General features: G+C 46.2%; 1 protein-coding gene across 3 annotated transcripts in view; it reads left to right on the plus strand.

The window, feature by feature from the left end:
• Positions 1-19,627, plus strand: part of borcs5 (BLOC-1 related complex subunit 5) — an 86,271-nt gene that overhangs the window by 40,858 nt on the left and 25,786 nt on the right. For all 3 annotated transcript variants that reach the window (XM_038780057.1, XM_038780059.1, XM_038780056.1), the window contains one exon: positions 16,493-16,650. In XM_038780057.1, the coding sequence (XP_038635985.1) occupies positions 16,493-16,650 (158 nt within the window). The remainder of the gene's footprint in view (positions 1-16,492; positions 16,651-19,627) is intronic.

Consider the following 19,627-nt stretch of genomic DNA (forward strand, 5'->3'; position numbering starts at 1 on the left):
GGATGCTGGAATCTGAAACAAAAACAGAAAACGCTGGGCAATCTCCGAATGTGTTAATGGCAGAATAAGGTCAGCAGCGTGTCAAAGGGCAACTTGGACCAGGGAACAGATGGCCCTAGTGGGGTTGGGGGAAGGGGAGACTATGGTGAGGGAAAAACGGATGGATGGATAGAAATAAAAATGGGGTGACGGTGGAGGAGGGAGTCCACAGTCTGAAGGTGTTGAACTCAATGTTAAGTCTGGAAGGCTGTAATGTGCCTAATCGGAAGATGAGGTGCTGTTCCTCCAGTTTGCGATGGGCGTCACTAGAACATTGCAGCAGGCCAAGGACAGACATGTGGACGTGAGAGCAGGATTCTCATAGCCCCCCCACCCATCCTCTGTTCCCTGTTCCAAGTAATGATGTGGAGATGCCGCCGTTGGACTGGGGTGAGCACAGTAAGAAGTCTTACAACACCAGGTTAAAGATCTTAAAGATCAACATGTTTGTTTGGAATTACTAGCTTTCGGAACCCTGCTCCTTCACCCGACGCCGGTGTCTAAGTATTTACATTGTGTACCGTGTTGCCCTATTATGTATTTTCTCTTTATTTTATTTTCTTTTTATGAACTGAATGATCTGTTTGAGCTGCTCACAGTTAAACACTTTCCACTGTACCCCAGTACAGGTGACAATAAACAAATCCAATCCAATCCAATCATCAAGTGTCATTCACACGTTCTAATCTCTTTATGTACTGCTATCAGCACCCATCTTTGCCTTAATCACCCCCATTTACTTTCTCTTTGTCTTTCTGTCATAGATTATCATAGAATTTAGAAGGAGGCCAATCGGCCCATTGAGTCCGCACTGGCTCTTTGAAAGAGCACCCTACACAAGTCCACACCTCGTAACCCCATAACCCCACCTAACCTATGGGCAATTTAGCATGGCCAATCCACCTAACCTGCACATCTTTGGACTGTAGGAGGAAACCGGAGCACCCGGAGGAAACCCACGCAGACACGGGAAGAATGTGCAGATTCCACACACACATTGTCCCAAGCCAGGAATGGAACCTGGGACCCTGGAGCTGTGAAGCAACTGTGCTAACCACTGTGCTACCGTGCCGCCTGCAATCACATCCATGACATCTTTGTCAATCTTCACCGATGGCTGGCTCCCTATCCAGCCCCACCGCTCGACACCCCCCACAGGGGCTGGTTTAGCACTGGGCTAAATTGCTGGCTTTTAAAGCAGACCAGCAGCACGGTTCAATTCCCGTACCAGCCTCCCCAAACAGGCGCCGGAATGTGGCGACTAGGGGCTTTTCACAGTAACTTCATTGAAGCCTACTTTGTGATAAGCGATTTTCATTTCAACTGTTTTTGAAAAGATTACGCTTTAAAACGCTGCCTGTTTGTGCTGGTTGATGGCAGATTTTGTGTTCGCCGATACACAAACGGGTTGAGCAGAGTTTTGGGGTGGAGACGTTAAAAACTGAACCAAAATTGGTGATTTTACTTGAGTAGAAACCCGTGCCACAAAATGTTCTGTCTAGTTTAGACTTGGTGACTCCTTAAATCCAGTTGCAAAACAGTGTTTAAAAGCCATTTGTAGTTAAAATCCATGTCCTCGGCCTAAATCAATAAAACTTGTAAGCTTAGGCCATTTGTCTCCAAGGCTACGAAGAAACGGGAACAAAACCACACAAACTGAAGCATAACAATACTGTGCGACTGGCTCAGTTCTGTACATGACTGATTCTCCCTTTTCAATTCAATTCAATCTATCCAAAAGCCCCAGCTTTCAGGGGGCTTTAGTTATTTGAATTGTTGAATTTGGACAGAATTCAGCTTTACATCTTCAAAACCCACATCAACTTGTGTCGCACTCACAAGGGTGAGAAATAAAAGAAGATGATGTAGACAAATACTAATGAGATTTAACAATGGAGATTCCAAACTTTCTGTCATTTTGAGAGCCGGAGTAAGATTTCTGTAAATGCTAATACTGTTATTCATTAACTTTATTTGTTGTCGGATAAATTCTAAAATGAGGTTTGGGAATTTCCTGAACTGCTGCTGCCCCAGAACTGTAACTTTGGTGGTAAATTCAATTTACTGTTGCGATTAGAAACATGCCCCCTTTTAGGTTCTTCCCTGCCAGTCAGTTACATCATAGCTAATCTCACCTCCATTTACGCACCTTAACGCCCTTGGATAACAAAAAACATCAATCTCAAGTTTTAAATTTTCAATTGACCCAGCTTCAACAGCTGTGTGGTGGAGAGTTCCAGATTTTCATTATTCCTCCTCTGAAGAAGTGCTTCCTGATATCACGAACAGCTGAGCGCTAATTTTAAGGATGTGCTCCCTTGTTCTGGGCTCCCTTGTTCTGGGCTCCCTTGTTCTGGGCTCCCTTGCTCTGGGCTCGCTTGTTCTGGAGTCGCTTGTTCTGGTTCCTCTTAACTTTATCAGCCTCTCTGGTGTGGGGTGCTCCGGTTCTGGTGTGAGGTGCTCCGGAGAGTGAATGCCTCCACCTCGTGCGCGAGGTTGGGGCTGATACAACTGAAGGTGGTATACAGGGCACACCTCACGAGGGCGAGTATGAGCTGATTCTTTGAAGGGGTAGAAGATGTGTGTGAACGTTGAGGGGAGGGAGCCCCCGTTAATCACGTTCATATATTTTGGTCCTGTCCAGAGCTAGAGGATTACTGGAATGAGGTTTTTAGGGTAATTTCTAAAGTGATGCACGTGAAAATGAATCTGGGCCCCCGGGAGGCCATATTCGGTGTGTCAGACCAGCCGGGGTTGGAAACGGGTGCGGAGGCCGATGTTGTAGCCTTCGCCTCGTTGATCGCCCGAAGGCGGATCCTGCTGGGATGGAGAGCGGCCTCTCCACCCTGTGCCCGGGCGTGGCGGGGGGACCTGTTGGAATTCTTGACTCTTGAGAAGGTGAAGTTTGAACTGAGGGGAAGGACGGAGGGGTTCTACAATTCATGGGCATTATTCATTATGCATTTTCAAGAACTGAATAACATCAAACATTAGTTGGGGCGGGTGGGTGGGAAGGTTGGGGGAAGGGGGGCTGTGTGTGTGTTAATGGCGACTATGGGTGATCCCCAATTCCTTTTTGTCATTTGTTTGTATGAACATGTGGGCTGATGTTTGGGTTTGGTGGGAGGATGGGATCGTTGTTATTGATATGGAGATTGACATATTTGTTACTGATTATTGTTTATTGGGTGTAAATTTGGGAGAAAATGTGAAAAAGGAGAATAAAAATATTTAAAAACAAACTTCATCAGCCCAATCAACACCTTTCGTCATTTCAAACATCTCAATTCAATCACCTCATAATCTATATCCATTGGGGTGCAAGCACAGTCTGTGCAATCTGTGCTTGTAATTTTAACCCTGTAACCTGGTCCCAGTGAATCTGTGTTGTGTGCCCTCCAAGATCAGTGAGTGGCAGTACCCTAGTCTAAACCACTTTGTACAATTACACCTCCATCCCTTTGCATCCCAGTCCCTTGGGATGAAGGCTACTCCATTAACCTTTCAAATTATTTATTTATTGCTCCCTTGTTTTTAGTGATTTCATTTTTTTAAAGTATTTTTATTAAGTTCTTGCAGAAATTTTCATAATAAAACAGTAGTAACCATCATAACAAAACAAACTAGAGTGCACATTAACATAGTGCAAAAAGAGAATATACAATAACAATTAAATAGACCCAGTCTTCCCACACCATCCCAATGAAGCACTCACCCCCCCCCCCCCCCCCCCCCCCCCACGGATTGCTGCTGCTGCTGACATTTTAATTTTCCCCGAGAAAGTCGACGAACGGCTGCCACCTCCGAGAGAACCCTCGCGTAGACCCTCTTAAGGCAAACTTTATTTTCTCGAGGCTGAGAAACCCAGCCATGTCGATAACCCAAGTCTCTACACTCGGGGGCTTTGAGTCCCTCCACATTAATAAAATCCGTCTCCGGGCTACTCTGGAGGCAAAGGCCAAGACGTCGGCCTCTTTCGCCCCCTGAACCCCCGGGTCTCCTGACACTCCAAAGATCGCTATCTCTGGACTCTACACCACCCGTGTGTTAAGCACCTTGGACATTGCCCTCGCGAACCCTTGCCAGAACACTCTGAGCTCCGGACACACCCAAAACATGTGGACATGGTTTGCAGGGCTGCCCTTGCACCTCCTCTACCCCAAAAACTGTCTTCTACCCCATTCTCGCTGCCGTCATGTGTGCCCGGTGGACCACCTTAAATTGAATTAGACTGAGCCTGGCACATGATGAGGAGGAATTAACCCTGCCCAGGACCTCTGCCCACAGACCCACTTCCAACTCCTCACCTAGCTCCTCCTCCCACTTGCCCGTGAGCTCCTCCACCGGGGTTTCCTCCGCCTCCTGTAGTTCCTGGTAGATATCTGACACCCTCCCCTCCCCCACCCAGGTGCCGGAGACCACCCTGTCCTGTATCCTCAGTGGCGGCAACGTCGGAAAGGCTGCTACCTGTTTTTTCAGGAAGGCTCGTACTTGCAGATATTTAAAGGTGTTTTCTGGCTGCAGATTAAATTTGGCCTCTAGCGCCTTCAAACTGGGAAACCTTCCGTCTATGAACAGATCTCCCATCCTTCTGATGCCTACCCTCTGCCAGCTCTGGAACCCACCATCCATCCTACCCGGGACAAACCTGTGATTGTTGCATATCGGGGTCCACAGCGACGCTCCCTCCGCCCTCTTGTACCTCCTCCACTGTCCCCAGATCCGCAGTGTCACCACCACCACCGGACTTGTGGAGTAACGGGTCGGCGAGAACGGCAAAGGAGCCGTTATCAAAGCTCCCAGACTAGTACCTTTACATGATGCCACCTCCTGCTGCTCCCCCGCCCCCCCATCGCCCACTTCCTAATCATTGCAATATTGACCGCCCAGTAGTAGTTGCGAAAGTTCGGCAGTGCCAAACCCCCCCATCTCCTTACTCGCGGGGTCTTATTCGCCCACACAAAGGCCCTAATGATCTTACTCACCCACTTAAAAAAGGCCTTGGGGATGAAGATGGGGAGGCACTGAAAGACAAACAAAAATCTGGGGAGGACTGTCATTTTCACGGTCTGCACCCTCCCTGCCAGTGACAGCGGGAGCATGTCCCGCCTTTTAAAGTCCCCTTCCATTTGCTCCACCAGCCGGGTCAGGTTGAGCCTGTGCAGGGCATCCCATTTCCTGGCCACCTGTATACCCAGGTAACGAAAACTTTTCTCTACCATCCTGAGCGGCAGCTCTTTCAGTCTCTCCTCCTGCCCCTTGGCCTGGATCACCAACAACTCGCTCTTTCCCATGTTCGGTTTGTACCCTGAAAAACTACCAAAATCCCTCAGGATCCGCAGAACCTCCCCCATCCCCTCTACAGGGTCCGAAATGTACAGGAGCAAATCACCCGCGTATAGCGAGACCCGATGTTCCACCCCCCCCACCCCCGAACCAGTCCCCGCCAGTTCCTCGAGGCTCTCAAGCGCCATAGCTAGCGGTTCTATAGCTAGGGCAAATAGTAACGGGGAGAGAGGCCTCTGGAGGTTGGCGGGGGTGGTGACGGGTGCGGATCCTGTAAAAATGCTTGTGGGGGGGGTCCTGAAGAGGTGGACACCCAGGGTCTCCGTAGCAACGTGTCCTCTCTTTGGGTGTGGGGTGGTGCCCATGTGTGTGGGGGGTGGCATTGCCCATGGGTGGAGAGTGTGGGGGACCCACAAGCTCACTTAGAGATCGGGGAACCCTTTCAAAATGGAGCCCTATCTCGGGGTTCAGCTCCCCAGTGCTGAAACAAATTCTAAGGACAGAATTCTCGGCCGCATCTGCCCGGCGGCTGGTGTATCCCACCTGAGGTCGAGTTCTCTATTGTACGCCTCTCGCCCGTGGAGATCCCGCGGCAGGCGGGGCGGAAGAATCCAGCCATAAGTGTGGGCTGAACCGGTGAGAAAGTCCCAGGGCCCAAACAAAGTGACTACTTGTCATTGGATAGCGGTGGGGATCTCGCTGGCAGAGCCAGCGGGCAACTCTCTGAAAAACCCACCACAAAATTCCACCCTATGTTCCTTTTTCCGAGTCATTCATAAGCTAGGATACCGGGATAGATCACCTCGGTATCACATCCTGCCAAATGGAGTACATAACCATCATCTGCTGGTGAAGATATTCTTGCAGATTGCGGAGACTCTCCTGAGAGGAATCAAATACACAGGAAATGGGAAAGCCCAGGTAAGTACATTAGAAAAGACCAGAAAGTATAACTTTGTTGATAACCACCCTACTAAGCAGTTAGTGTTATTGACTCACCAGATCTCATGATTTGGTATTAAGATATTAATGGAACCTATTCTATTCCCAGTTGATATACAACATTGTTCCTTCCAGCTGTAGTGAGGTCATAGTTTCAGCCTATCAGAAGCTTACAGGACGTTATCCTACTTTTCCAAGCAATAGGTACTAAAGAATTTTGCATGCCCTCTGAAAATATCGGGATTTCACAATCACAAGTTGATCAGTATTTAGACCACAATGAAAAATGTACAGCGGGATTCTCCGCTTTACGCTGAAGCGACCCGATGCGGCGTGAAAACCGGCGCGAACTACTCCGGCGTCAACGACCCCCGAAAGTGAGGAATTCTCCACTTACCTCCACTTTTTCGGGGGGGGGGGGGGGGGGGGGGGGGTGGGGGGGGGGATGGCTGTGGCTACGTGGATGCCGGAGGGATTGGCGCCTTTCCAGTTGGCAGCGAAAGGACCGCGCGAGTTTGCGCATGTGCCAAAGGGCCGGTGTGATCTCACCGCCGGCGTGTTTTGGCGCATACAGGGGCCAGCGTGGAAGGAAGAAGTGCCCTCACGGCACAGGCCCGCCTGCAGATCAGTGAGCCCTGATTGCAGTCCAGACCACCGTGCCCCCCCCGCCCCCCCCCCCCCAGGGTTGGATCCCTCTGTGTGTGGCCCCCCCGACAACCGCGAACCGCGCCAGCTGACTTACCTGCCAGGTCCCGCCGTGTGGGGCCATGTCCAATCCACGCCGGCGGGACTGGCCAAAAACGGACGGTCGCTCGGCCCATCGGGGCCTGGAGAATTGCTGGGGGGGGGGCTGCCAATGGCCCCCGACTGCCATGGCGTGAACCCTGCCTGAAAAATGGCACTGGAGAATGCAGGGCAGGATTCGCGCTGACCCCCCCCCCCCCCCCCCCCCCCCCAGGGATTATCCGACCCAGCCGGGGGTTGGAGTATCCCGCCCGTAAACTTGAGCATAGGTTTGTGATCAATCATTTTGTTAATTGACTCCAAATAAAATGATGACAATCCGACAAAAAACTTGCATATCAAAAAATGAACACAACAGTGGGAAAGTACGGAAAGGACGTGAAATCAGCAGAAAGCTAGCAATAAAAGAAAGGAGATGAAGAAATTAAAGGGTATTTGTAACTCATGGTGTTTCCAAATTATTTGAAAATAAAATAGAGGAAAGATGTTGTAGGTAAAGTTTCAGGTTTGTCAAACTCTGTGTAGTGAATCATTCACTTCAAGATCCCTCAATGCTCCCCCCTCAGCCATAAAGCTCAAATAAAGGAGATAGAGAGGTGATCTAAACACTGATCACCTGCCTGGATAGTGCAGCCAGACAGTCTCCTCAGGGCAGCATCATGCACGAAGCAGTACTTGGACAGTGCCACTGTCATCAAACTCTGTGTCCACCCTCTTCACCACTTGGCACTATTTACAGATGTATTAAAGCACCTTTAAAACACTTACTTTGAAAATAAAGCTCAGGTCCCATAACATTTGCCCTTAAGAACGGAAAAAGCAATAATAGCAGAGCTCTAAGTTGTCAGACTCGAGTGTGGTGCAGAGCTGGCGAGGAATTTGAATGAGGATGGGAATTTTTAAACTGATAAGTCGATGTGACCAGGAGCACTGAAGGTCAGCGAGCACGAGGGTGTTGGATGAACAGAATGTGGGGGTAGGTTAGGATTCAGGCAGCAGAACTTTGGATGAGTTCAAGTTACAGAGGGTGCAAGGTGGGAGGCCGGTCAGGAGGGCAGGGGAATAAATGATTCTAGAGGTATTAAAGCCATGGATGAGGGTTTCAGCAATAGATGAATTGAGATGGGGACAGAGGCAGACTATGTTATCCAGACCGAAGTAGGTGGTTTTGGTGATGTAGAGCAGTGCATCTCAAACTATCTGATGTGGTGTACCGGCAGTTTTTTTTTTCAATGTGCCAGGGACCGGTAAGCGAAACAAGCCAATCCAGGATTACTGTCTCTTTCTTTTCTGGAAACACTCCAAGTACCGGCAGACGATGGCTCGAGTACCGGCACCGGTACTCGTACCACACTTTGAGAAGCACTGATGTAGAGGAAAAGGGGAGGACGTTCAAGTGTAGTTGATGACAATGCTGAGATTGCAAACCATCCGGTTCAGCTTGATACAGGGGTTATGGGGGGGGGGGGCGATGGAATTGGTGGCGAAGGAACAAAGTTCATGATTGTGCCCAAGATAATGTCTTCTGTATTTCCAACGCTTAATAATGAAATTGCAGATCATAAAGAAGAGGATATTGGGTAAGCAGTCTGACGACAGGCAGGGAGGGAGGGTTGGAGAAGCGCTGGCGAGGAAAGTGTATATGTGAACCAGATATCTTCCGATAATATCATTACTGGGGAGAATATATCCAAGAAACAGGCCACCTATCGATCTTTGGGAGATTACAGCACATTGGAAGAGAGTCCATTTGAAGGAAATTCTCTCTATGATTGAATAGGTAAAGATAGAACCAGGTGAAAACAGTCCTTTTCAGCTGGACAGGGCACGGAATTGGAGGTGTGGTCAAGTGTGTTAATGGCTGCAAACAGTTGAAGAAGGATAATGAAGGGTCGTGGTCTGACACACAATATTGTTTGTGATTTTGATTGAGGCAGTTGATGCTGTGATACAAGCAGAAACTTGGTTTAAACGCAATACCCTCTTGCTGGTGCTAAATAAGTCTTCATTTTCAAGTAACTTCATTGCAGTGTTAATGTAAGCCTACTAATAAAGATTATTATATAATGCTGCATGCACTGAGATGGAGACTGTAACTGATAAAGTCTCCTGACGAAACATCAATTATGGACAGTACGCTAGCACAGTGGTTAGCACTCTTGCTTCGCAGCGTCAGGGTCCCGGGTTCGATTCCTGGCGTGGGTCACTGTCTGTGCGGAGTCTGCATGTTCTCCCCGTGTCTGCGTGGGTTTCCTCCGGATGCTCAGGTTTCCCCCCACAATCCCGAAAGACGTGCTTATTAGGTGAATTGGACATTCTGAATTCTCCCTCGGTGTACCCGAACAGGCGCCGGACTGTGGCCACTAGGGGATTTTCACAGTAACTTCATTGCAGTGTTAATGTAAGCCTACTTGTGACAATAATAAAGATTATTATTATCATGACACATTGACTTGAGACTGTTAATTTAACAGTAATTTGATTGTGTCGCTGTGCAGAGACACAGCTGATACCCTGTCAGCAGGAGAATACATTGAGCAAGTACGACATTCCTGTCTTTGTAGAATAGTATATTTTAGACGTGACAGACAACGTGGAAAATCCCGGAATACCTGTAGCCATTACGATCACTAACAAATTCAGATTTCCTTTTTTACTACATTGGATTTTGTTGTTGTTGAGATTTTGTTCTTTTATTTGAGGATTTTGTTTTGTGATTACAAATTTAAATGTTGCCACTCCAAGTTTGGGAAGTTTAGATTGCTGCTTTGTGATAATCCCACAATTAACGACCTCTATGTATAAAACAAACCTGTAGTGTTGAAATGTGGTGATAATTTTCACCACAGTGATTTTGCTGGTTTGCTTCATGTGGAAAAAACTGAATTCCTGTCATTCTGAACCACGATCCTCATTACTGTAAATAAAAGGTGGAAATTTGAGCGAAGAGGTGGACATGTTGGACATGCCGCACTTTCTGTTTTCTTCACCAGACGATGCCACATCATGCAGCCCAGTGTGACAATTTAAAAAGCAACAGAGAGCAGCTTAAATTTAGCAACGAGAAAGTGTGATTTAAAAAAAAACTATTATTCGGTAATGGTTCTGATGAAAGCTTGGCTCCCTTGAAATAAAATTGTGATTCATGCATAAATATGAATTCTGGATGTTTACGATCTTTTTCTCATGGTGTAGTCTTGTGTTTATCAAGCTGGCTAACGTCACCGCTGGGAAATGGAACACATTTTTTCTGATGAGGTCACTGGCAGCTTTGGGTCATGCGTAGGGCAGCCAGATGCAGGACAAAGTTCTCATTACGAGGCAACTGCAACTTGCTGTAAACCTAGCCTTGATCTCTAACTTGCACCCCCTGTTGGCTAGGGTTATGTTTTCCTTTTTTCCAAAGTCCTGTGTAATGTTATTATATCTAACTGACCTCTGGGCACTGTAGGAACCTGTCTCGTAAAAGGGTAACTTACCAGTTTATACATTTGAAGTGGGGTTGGCTGTAGTGCAGTGTTCTGGTGATCTGAGGTTTACTTTTAATGCTTCAAAAACATGGGAGTATTGCACTGCGTTTGTTAAAATCTTAATTGGAGTACATAAACGGCAGAGGGAAATCATGCAGGTACTTTGGAAACAGATTTTCTAAACTGGTTATTTCTGGTGTGTGGATATCCCAACTAGAATTGGGCTAATTCTAAATCTTCTAAACTGTAATGCAGCCCTATAGAGAGCATTCAACGGGGACCTGATGTTCAATAGAAATGCTGCAGGTTCTGCTTGCTTACGGTTAATTTAACTAGGAGGTATCGAGTTGCATGGTGTGCAGCACAGATCTAGCTGTTGTAGTTTTTGTAAACATTTAATACAACGTAATTGTGTCACGATATGAAAACCTAATCACGGCAGAAAGTTACAGCATTTTCTGATGTGCAAAACTTGGTAAAGTGGAGCGCTGAGGTCAAATTGTTGGGTTGCTACTTTTAGTTCCGTGCAAGTTGGATTCGATTTGGATTTTGTTTATTGTCACGTGTACCGAGGTACAGTGAAAAGTATTTTTCTGCGAGCAGCTCAAACAGATCATTAAGTACATGAAAAGAAAAGGAAATAAAAGAAAATACATAATAGGGCAACACAAGGTACACAATGTAACTACATAACACCGGCATCGGATGAAGCATACAGGGGTGTAGTGTTAATGAGGTCAGTCCATAAGAGGGTCATTTAGGAGTCTGGTGACAGTGGGGAAGAAGCTGTTTTTGACTCTTTCCGTGCGTGTTCTCAGACTTTTGTATCTCCTGCCCTACAGAAGAAGTTGGAAGAGTGAGTAAGCCGGGTGGGAGGGATCTTTGATTATGCTGCCCTCTTTCCCCCGGCAGCGGGAGGTGTAGATGGAGTCCATGGATGGGAGGCAGGTTCGTGTGATGGACTGGACGGTATTCACGACTCTGAAGTTCCTTGCGGTCCCTGGGCCGAGCAGTTGCCATGCCAGGCTGTGATGCAGCCCGATAGGATGCTTTCTATGGTGCATCTGTAAAGTTGGTAAGAGTTAATGTAGACATGCCGAATTCCCGTAGTTTCTTGAGGAAGTATAGGCGCTGTTGTGCTTTCTTGGTGGTAGCATCGATGTGGGTGGCCCAGGACAGATTTTTGTAAATGTGAGAAGAGCGCGGGATCCTGGTGCTTAGTGATGGGTTGAGGAATGATCCAGTGGATCTCTGCATGTGTAAGATGCATTCAGTGTCAGGAATGCTGCAACTGAATTTTAAAATGCAATTGCATTGTTGGCGGTTTGTTTCTAACTATTTGATTCACTTGTTCAGGATGATGAAATTAGATTCATCTGATTTAAAATTAAAATATGTTGTGGCTTTAATTATCTTGCGGCTTCTTTAAATGAAGCGAAAGTCTATTGTGAATTCCTTTGTCAGAATGAGGGCTAAGTGAGATGTAATCAATGTCTTCCTGCTTGGAATGTCCCGTGACGTTAAAAGAGGACCCACCAATGTTTGTTTATATTGATTAATCACAAACAGTCCTCTGAACCAAATAGATTGAAGAGCTTCTGCAGAGAATGTATGTGAATTGTTTTTGAGAAAGCAGGCCGAACTATTTAATCTGGTGTCCTATCTGCAAGTTTCTTTGTGGCATTTTTTTTTGGATATGTGGCAAATACTGGAATTAAATATCTGAATACTCTGCCGATTGACACTTCTGTGTCCAATGCAAAGAGGGAGCGGGAAAAACTGGTAGGCGATATAGTGGAGGTTGATCGTGGGTTTGCGAACAGTCCATCGCCAGAGCTATTAGCGGAGACTGAAATATTGCAAACGCAGTTTGATCTGATCGCTATGGATAGGGCGGTGTGATAGCTGAGGCAAGCTAAAGGGGGCAATCTGCGAGTATGGGGAGGAGGCAAATCTGCCGCTAGCATGCCAACTGAAGAAATGGGAGACGGAGGGAGATTGTCCAGATTAGGGTGCGGAATGGGAGGCTGGTCCCGGCTCAGGAGAAGGTGAATGAGGTATTTAGGGCCTTCTACAACAAATTATACAGGTCCAAACGCCGCAGGATGAGAGGGATATGGTGGGTTCCTGGGGGAGTTGGAGTTTCCCAAGGTGGGGGAGGTAGAGACTCCTTTGGAGCTGGAAGAGATCATGGAGGTGCTGAAATTGATGCAGTCGAGGAAGACAGACCTGACGGATTCCTGGTGGAATTTATAAAACATTTGTAGACCAGCTGACCCTTTATTGTTGGGGATGTTCAGTGACTCCTTGGAGCAAGTGTCGATTTCCCTGCTCCTGGAGAAGGACAAAGACCCCGCAGACTGCGGGTCGTATCGTCCAATCTCCCTGTTAAATGTGATGCGGAGCTTCTAGCTAAGGTGTTGATGGTAAGACTGGAGTCTTATCTCCCGAGGTGGTGGGGAAAGGCAAAACTGAGTTTGTAAAGGAGGGGTTGATGGCAAACGTGAGGCGACTGTTGAACGTACTACTTACCCCTCGCTTGATGCGGAGAAGGCTTCGACCCGGTAGGGTGGAACTGGGACTACCTGTTCGTGATACTAGAGAAGTTTGGGTTTGGACCAGGCTTGGTTGTGTGGATGTGGCTGTTGTGTATGTGGCCCCATTTGCCAGTGTTTGCACTAACAAAGTGAATTCTGAGCCCTTTCGTCTTTACCAGGGCACAAGGCAGCAGTGTCCGATGTCCCCTTTATTGTTTGCGTTACCAATAGAGCCACTAGCCATGGCATTGAGAACTTTGAAAGTTTGGGAAGGAATAGTTTGAGATGAGGTGGAAGGGCCTCGCTATACCCCACCGATTTGCTGTTTTGTTTCAGTGGGAACCATTATGGGGATTTTGCAGCACTTTGGGGCCTTCTATGGCTTTAAGCTAAATATTGCAAAGAGCAAATACTTGGTGGTTGGGGCACAGGGCGGAGAGCGGGGGCTTGTGTGGCCGTTCCGGCTAGCAGGAAGCCATTTTTGGTATTTGGGGGTCCAGGTAACAAAGGACTGGGGGAAACTCCGGAAGTTGAACTACACGAGTCTGATAGGGAAGGTTAAGGCAGATGTGCAGAGATGGGACGGTCTCTCACTATCCCTTGTGGGCCGAGTGCAATCGGTTACGATGAATATCTTGCCGAGGTTTTTATTTTTACTTCAGTGCCTCCCTGTGTTCTTCAGAGAGATTAACCGGCTTGTGACTGGGTTTATTTGGGTGGGTAACGGCCCGAGGATCAGGAGGACGGTGCTCCGGAGAGAGAGACACAAGCAGGGGGCTTGGCCTTGTCAAACTTTCAATATTATTATTGGGCAGCCAATACTGGAAAAGTGCTGGAGTGATGGGATGGAGGAACTGTGGGTGGAAGCAGAATCTGTAAGGGTTCTCTTACAGGAAAGGATGTCCCGAAGCGTGGTACATTGGCGAGACCATGCAGACGCTGCAACAACGAATGAACGGACATCGCGCGACAATCACCAGGCAGGAATGTTCCCTTCCAGTCGGGGAACATTTCAGCAGTCAAGGGCATTCAGCCTCTGATCTCCGGGTAAGTGTTCTCCAAGGCGGCCTTCAGGACGCGCGACAACGCAGAATCGCCGAGCAGAAACTTATAGCCAAGTTCCGTACGCATGAGACTGGCCTCAACAGGGATCTTGGATTCATGTCGCATTACATCCATCCCCCACCATCTGGCCTGGGCTTGCGAAATCCTACCAACTGTCCTGCATTGAGACAATTCACACCTCTTTAACCTGGGGTTACTCCTATCTCTGGATCTGTAAAGATTCAATTACCTGCAAATGTTCGCATTCTAAGCATTGTCTGGCATCTTTGAATTTGTCTATATATATATATATATATATATATATATATATGTTTCTGGAACATACCTCTTCATTCACCTGAGGAAGGAGCAGTGCTCCGAAAGCTAGTGTTTGAAACAAACCTGTTGGACTTTAACCTGGTGCTGTAAGACTTCTTACTGTGGTCACCCCAGTCCAACGCCGGCATCTCCACATTATGGCTTTCCAACATTTAGATAGAGGTTGTTTTCGGTACACCATGCAACCAAGTGATTTATCTCCCTCCTGCAGTCTGATGCGTCGTTGTTTGAGATCGCCCACCTCTTCTCGGCTCCCTGACTAGGGTCTCGATGCTGGGGTCCTGAAACTCCCAGAAAAATCCAGCCCATAATCTCCAATGCACCTGCTATATTCTATTTTCGCTTGAGCACTGTGTTCAAAAAGTGCCCCAATCATGAGTTTCTATAATACTCCGGTTTGGGTATGGAGATTGAAAATTTAATTTGGGGGGCAGTAGGGACGAGAATCAAATTCCTTCTCTCATCTCTTGTTTTGAATGCTCCTCTGTGAATTTGGGCTCAGCTTGCTGACTGGAAAATGATGCTGAAACTCTGATTTAATTACAAAGTGTACAGCCTTTCAGTTAGTGTTTTGTGTCAACACCATCTTTGAAAAGTGGGAATGTGCTGGTTCAGCTAATCTTTCAAAGCGATTTTATAATTGCCAGTAATTTACAAATGTTTTACTATTGCTGTACCCTGCTGCCTCTCTGAAGCAAATGCATTTCATGCCAGTTGAAAACAGAAAGATTACTCACTTGTGAAATGTCACTCAAGGTCCCTTTCAGCATTCCAGAACTTGTGAAAGAATGTATAATATACAGTCGCTAATTCGGAAATATATAACACCACTGATGAATCCCTATTTGTAATTTGCTGGGCAATGTGAAGTAACTAATCAACAGCTGTGGCATTGCAGATGTTTGAGAGTGGTTTATGTGGAAATAGTGAAAGGCAGCATTGAGAGCCCCTCTGCAGATATAATGCCTATGGAATTACCCCATGTAGAAAGCCGACATTGTGCATTGTTTGGAAATAAATCTTTCTAAAACTTTCCGGTGTCTTCTACAATATATTGAAATGAAAAGATAAAATTGCTCTGCATTTTATAGTCCATATTCGCACCAATATCAATGTACTTATTTGTGGATCTTGAATATTGCCGAAAAGAGAGACGTGGTGCCGAACTTTATTGTCTTGCACTTATCAGATCAATTAATGTTTGTCCTGGTGAGTGTAAGATGAAAAGATTCGACAATGCGTCTCTCTCTTCAATAATATTCAAGTTCTGTACTGCCACTGTTGTTTTATTGAGATATATGTATTTTGTTTCCAATGAGGCATATATTTAGCACTGTGTACGCTACTGTGATCGTTTGGAGTGCAAATTAGTCAATGACCGTATTTAAATAAAGAATCTAAGTCGAGGGTTAGTAGCACAACGATTTAGCAGTGAAAGATCAGCTGTTGGTTCTAATAAGACTTGATTGTTTTTTTCAATAATTGCAATATTACCGTTGCATCAAAAAACAATCTCCTCTTTACAAAGTAATTCGCAATAAAAAAAGCTCCAGCACAAAGCAATGCGATGAAGCAAAAAGCTTTTTGCCGATATTTCAACAGTTGCACGTATAAACTGCAAATGCAAAATGAATGTGTGTGCAATTACCCGGGAATACAGCGATAGATGGTTCTCCTACACTATTGAATAGGATAAACCTTTTTCTGTTAGTTTATTGGAGATTGTAACCCATTGTACTGCATTTGGCCCTTTCAACCTCTCAAACGTAGAATCATTGCCACTGCTGGCAACTGTTGGCTGGACTGAGATCAGCAATGAAACAGACCAGGAATGGAACCGAGGATCTCTTATTCTGTTTGATGTGCGTCGTGCCAGTCAATGCCGTAAGACTTTTTGTGTGTTTCGAACTTGAATTCATGTTGTGTTTTTCTTTTTCCTATGTAATTGTCTTTTAATGATTGACCTTATGAATATATCTTCAATGAACTGAATAATTATCCTGAAATTCAGGCCCCACTGGGGCATTCAGCTGCTGTGTTTTTAAATTCTGCATATAAACTAGTTTTTATTTTTTTTTGTGTGTTTCGCAGGCATGTTAAGCAGTCAGACTACAATCAGCAGCAGCAAACTGGAGAAACTAGACTCGCAGCAAGTTCTGAAACTCTGTTTGCGCTATCAGGATCACCTGCATCAATGTGCAGAGGCGGTGGCTTTTGATCAAAATGCCCTTGTTAAGCGAATCAAAGAGGTAGGTGGGAGGAATGGGAATCGGACAAAGTAGGAAATACCAAATGAGCATCTGCAATTAGCTCCGAGCTCGTTTCCTGTGATTTTATTGTAAATATCAGGACAGAATATTTTTCACCGACAACTTCTGTGAGCTGACTTAGATTTAGTATTCTGTATTCTTTGTAAGATTCTAGGTTTTAGGATACATGTGTGACTGCGTGTTCTTGTGCCAAAACACCGATGTATTTTAAATTGATCAGGAGCATTGACACAAACCAGAAATAGTTAAAAATTAGATCTGAAAAGCGGTACAATAATCGGAAAATTTGTTTTCCAAATTATATTGTGTGAATTACCTTTCTACTTCTTTTGCAACAAGTTCGAACATTAAGCATGAATTATTCATATGTAATGCAAGTATGATAAAGCTATCTCCTGTTGTGTGCCAGAAATATTCACTGACCCACATCACACTCGCTCAACTCCTCCTGAATATGTCTTGACACGCTTCACACCAGCGAACAGTCTTCCTGTGGTAGTAAGTACTGGATGTGTTCAGGTCTGGCAGCGTCTGTGGAGAGAGGAACTGAGTTAAAGTTTTGAATCAAAGAAGGATCCTATTCATTAATGTTAACGTTTCAAGTTGAAGATCATCACTTTTCTTTGACTCAAAAAGTTAACACTCTCTCTCTCCACAGATGCTATCAGACCTGTTGAGCATTTCCAGCACTTTCTATTTTCATTTCCGATTTCCAGCATCTGCTCTTATTTTAACCTTTGTGGGTCAGCTCCCAGGTATAGATGGTTCTTTATCATGACTAGTCCAACTAATTTAACTGGGGCGTAAAACCATTTGAAATGCAGTAATCCATAATCTAGATCAGTGTTGAACTCCGATTCCCTGACCTTCTATGCAAACAAGGGCTTTGTGTACTGACCTTTAGGGTCTGTCCTGACCAACGTTTGGCATGAGCTAGATTGTCAATTTGCTGCCCCTTCTGAAGGCCGCCTACCTGTTCACTGCTCCCTTTCGAAAGTTCAGCTCGCCCGTGTGAGGGAGGGGTGTGTGTATTTGAATGAGGGGTGAGAGAGTGAGGGGCATGTAGGTGTCTGTGAGGGGTGTGGGTATGTGTGTGTGTGAGGGGTTGGTATGTGTGTGTGAGGGGTGGGTATGTGTTTGTGAGTGTGCTTTACACTCAGTTGGCTCTGTTTTATTACTTAGCTCTAGAGTCGCCAGGTATCTTTATGATACCACCACGAGGTTCAAGTTCAGATCAATGACTCAATACACCAATTAGTAAGGTTCAAATCAAGACACGTTTATTAATACACAGTTAATCGCTACTCATGCATACAATACTAAAAGACTAGGCTATTCCTACCACTAACAGGCCAATACTTATCTGGATAAGGGAACCCGCTGGGTCAGGGAACAATGGCCTCTTGCTCGATCCTGAGTCTGCAGGCTTCCAACTGGTATGGACTAAGGAGTCAGGAGCATCTATCTCGTAGCGTGCTTTGACTGGACACTTACTTGATGGTGCAGCTGTTGGCCAGGCCCCTCCTTCTTACGGTCAAGTTCTTCGAGAGCTGCTAAGGTGTTCAGCTGGGAGGGTCGGCTAACAGAGTGAATTGAACTTGGGACCTGTCTTTTATAGGTCCCAGGGGCTTCGTGCCCTTTTGGGCGGACCCCGAGCTTACTTCTAATCGATTGGATCCAATACCAATCGATTGGTTTGAATTCCCCAATACTGGGGCTGTTTCTCGATCGCTGGGCGGTTCTTTCTGGCTTGTTTGTCTCCTTTGTTTCGTACCCCCGTTGGCGCCGAGGAGTCTGACTTGCGATAGAATGTCTCAAATGTAGCTAATTGCTGTAGCTATTGTTCCCGGGGATCGCTCATAGAACATAGAACGATACAGCGCAGCACAGGCCCTTCGGCCCTCGATGTTGCACCGACATGGAACAAAAAAACTAAAGGCCATCTAACCTACACTATGCCCTTATCATCCATATGCTTATCCAATAAATTTTTAAATGCCCTCAATGTTGGCGAGTTCACTACTGTTGCAGGTAGGGCATTCCACGGCCTCACCACTCTTTGCGTAAAAAACCCACCTCTGACCTCTGTCCTATATCTATTACCCCTCAATTTAAGGCTATGTCCCCTCGTGCTAGCCACCTCCATCCGCGGGAGAAGGCTCTCGCTGTCCACCCTATCTAACCCTCTGATCATTTTGTATGCCTCTATTAAGTCACCTCTTAACCTTCTTCTCTCTAACGAAAACAACCTCAAGTCCATCAGCCTTTCCTCATAAGATTTTCCCTCCATACCAGGCAACATCCTGGTAAATCTCCTCTGCACCCTTTCCAAAGCTTCCACGTCCTTCCTATAATGAGGCGACCAGAACTGTACGCAATACTCCAAATGCGGCCGTACTAGAGTTTTGTACAACTGCAACATGACCTCATGGCTCCGGAACTCAATCCCTCTACCAATAAGGCCAACACACCATAGGCCTTCTTCACAACCCTATCAACCTGGGTGGCAACTTTCAGGGATCTATGTACATGGACACCGAGATCCCTCTGCTCATCCACACTACCAAGAATTTTACCATTAGCCAAATATTCCTCATTCCTGTTATTCTTTCCAAAGTGAATCACCTCACACTTCTCCACATTAAACTCCATTTGCCACCTCTCAGCCCAGCTCTGCAGCTTATCTATGTCCCTCTGTAACCTGCAACATCCTTCCGCACTGTCTACAACTCCACCGACTTTAGTGTCGTCTGCAAATTTACTCACCCATCCTTCTGCGCCCTCCTCTAGGTCATTTATAAAATGACAAACAGCAACGGCCCCAGAACAGATCCTTGTGGTACGCCACTCGTAACTGAACTCCATTCTGAACATTTCCCATCAACTACCACTCTCTGTCTTCTTTCAACTAGCCAATTTCTGATCCACATCTCTAAATCACCCTCAATCCCCAGCC

The sequence above is a fragment of the Scyliorhinus canicula genome, chromosome 20, assembly GCF_902713615.1.
Source record: "Scyliorhinus canicula chromosome 20, sScyCan1.1, whole genome shotgun sequence".
Taxonomy (NCBI): domain Eukaryota; kingdom Metazoa; phylum Chordata; class Chondrichthyes; order Carcharhiniformes; family Scyliorhinidae; genus Scyliorhinus; species Scyliorhinus canicula.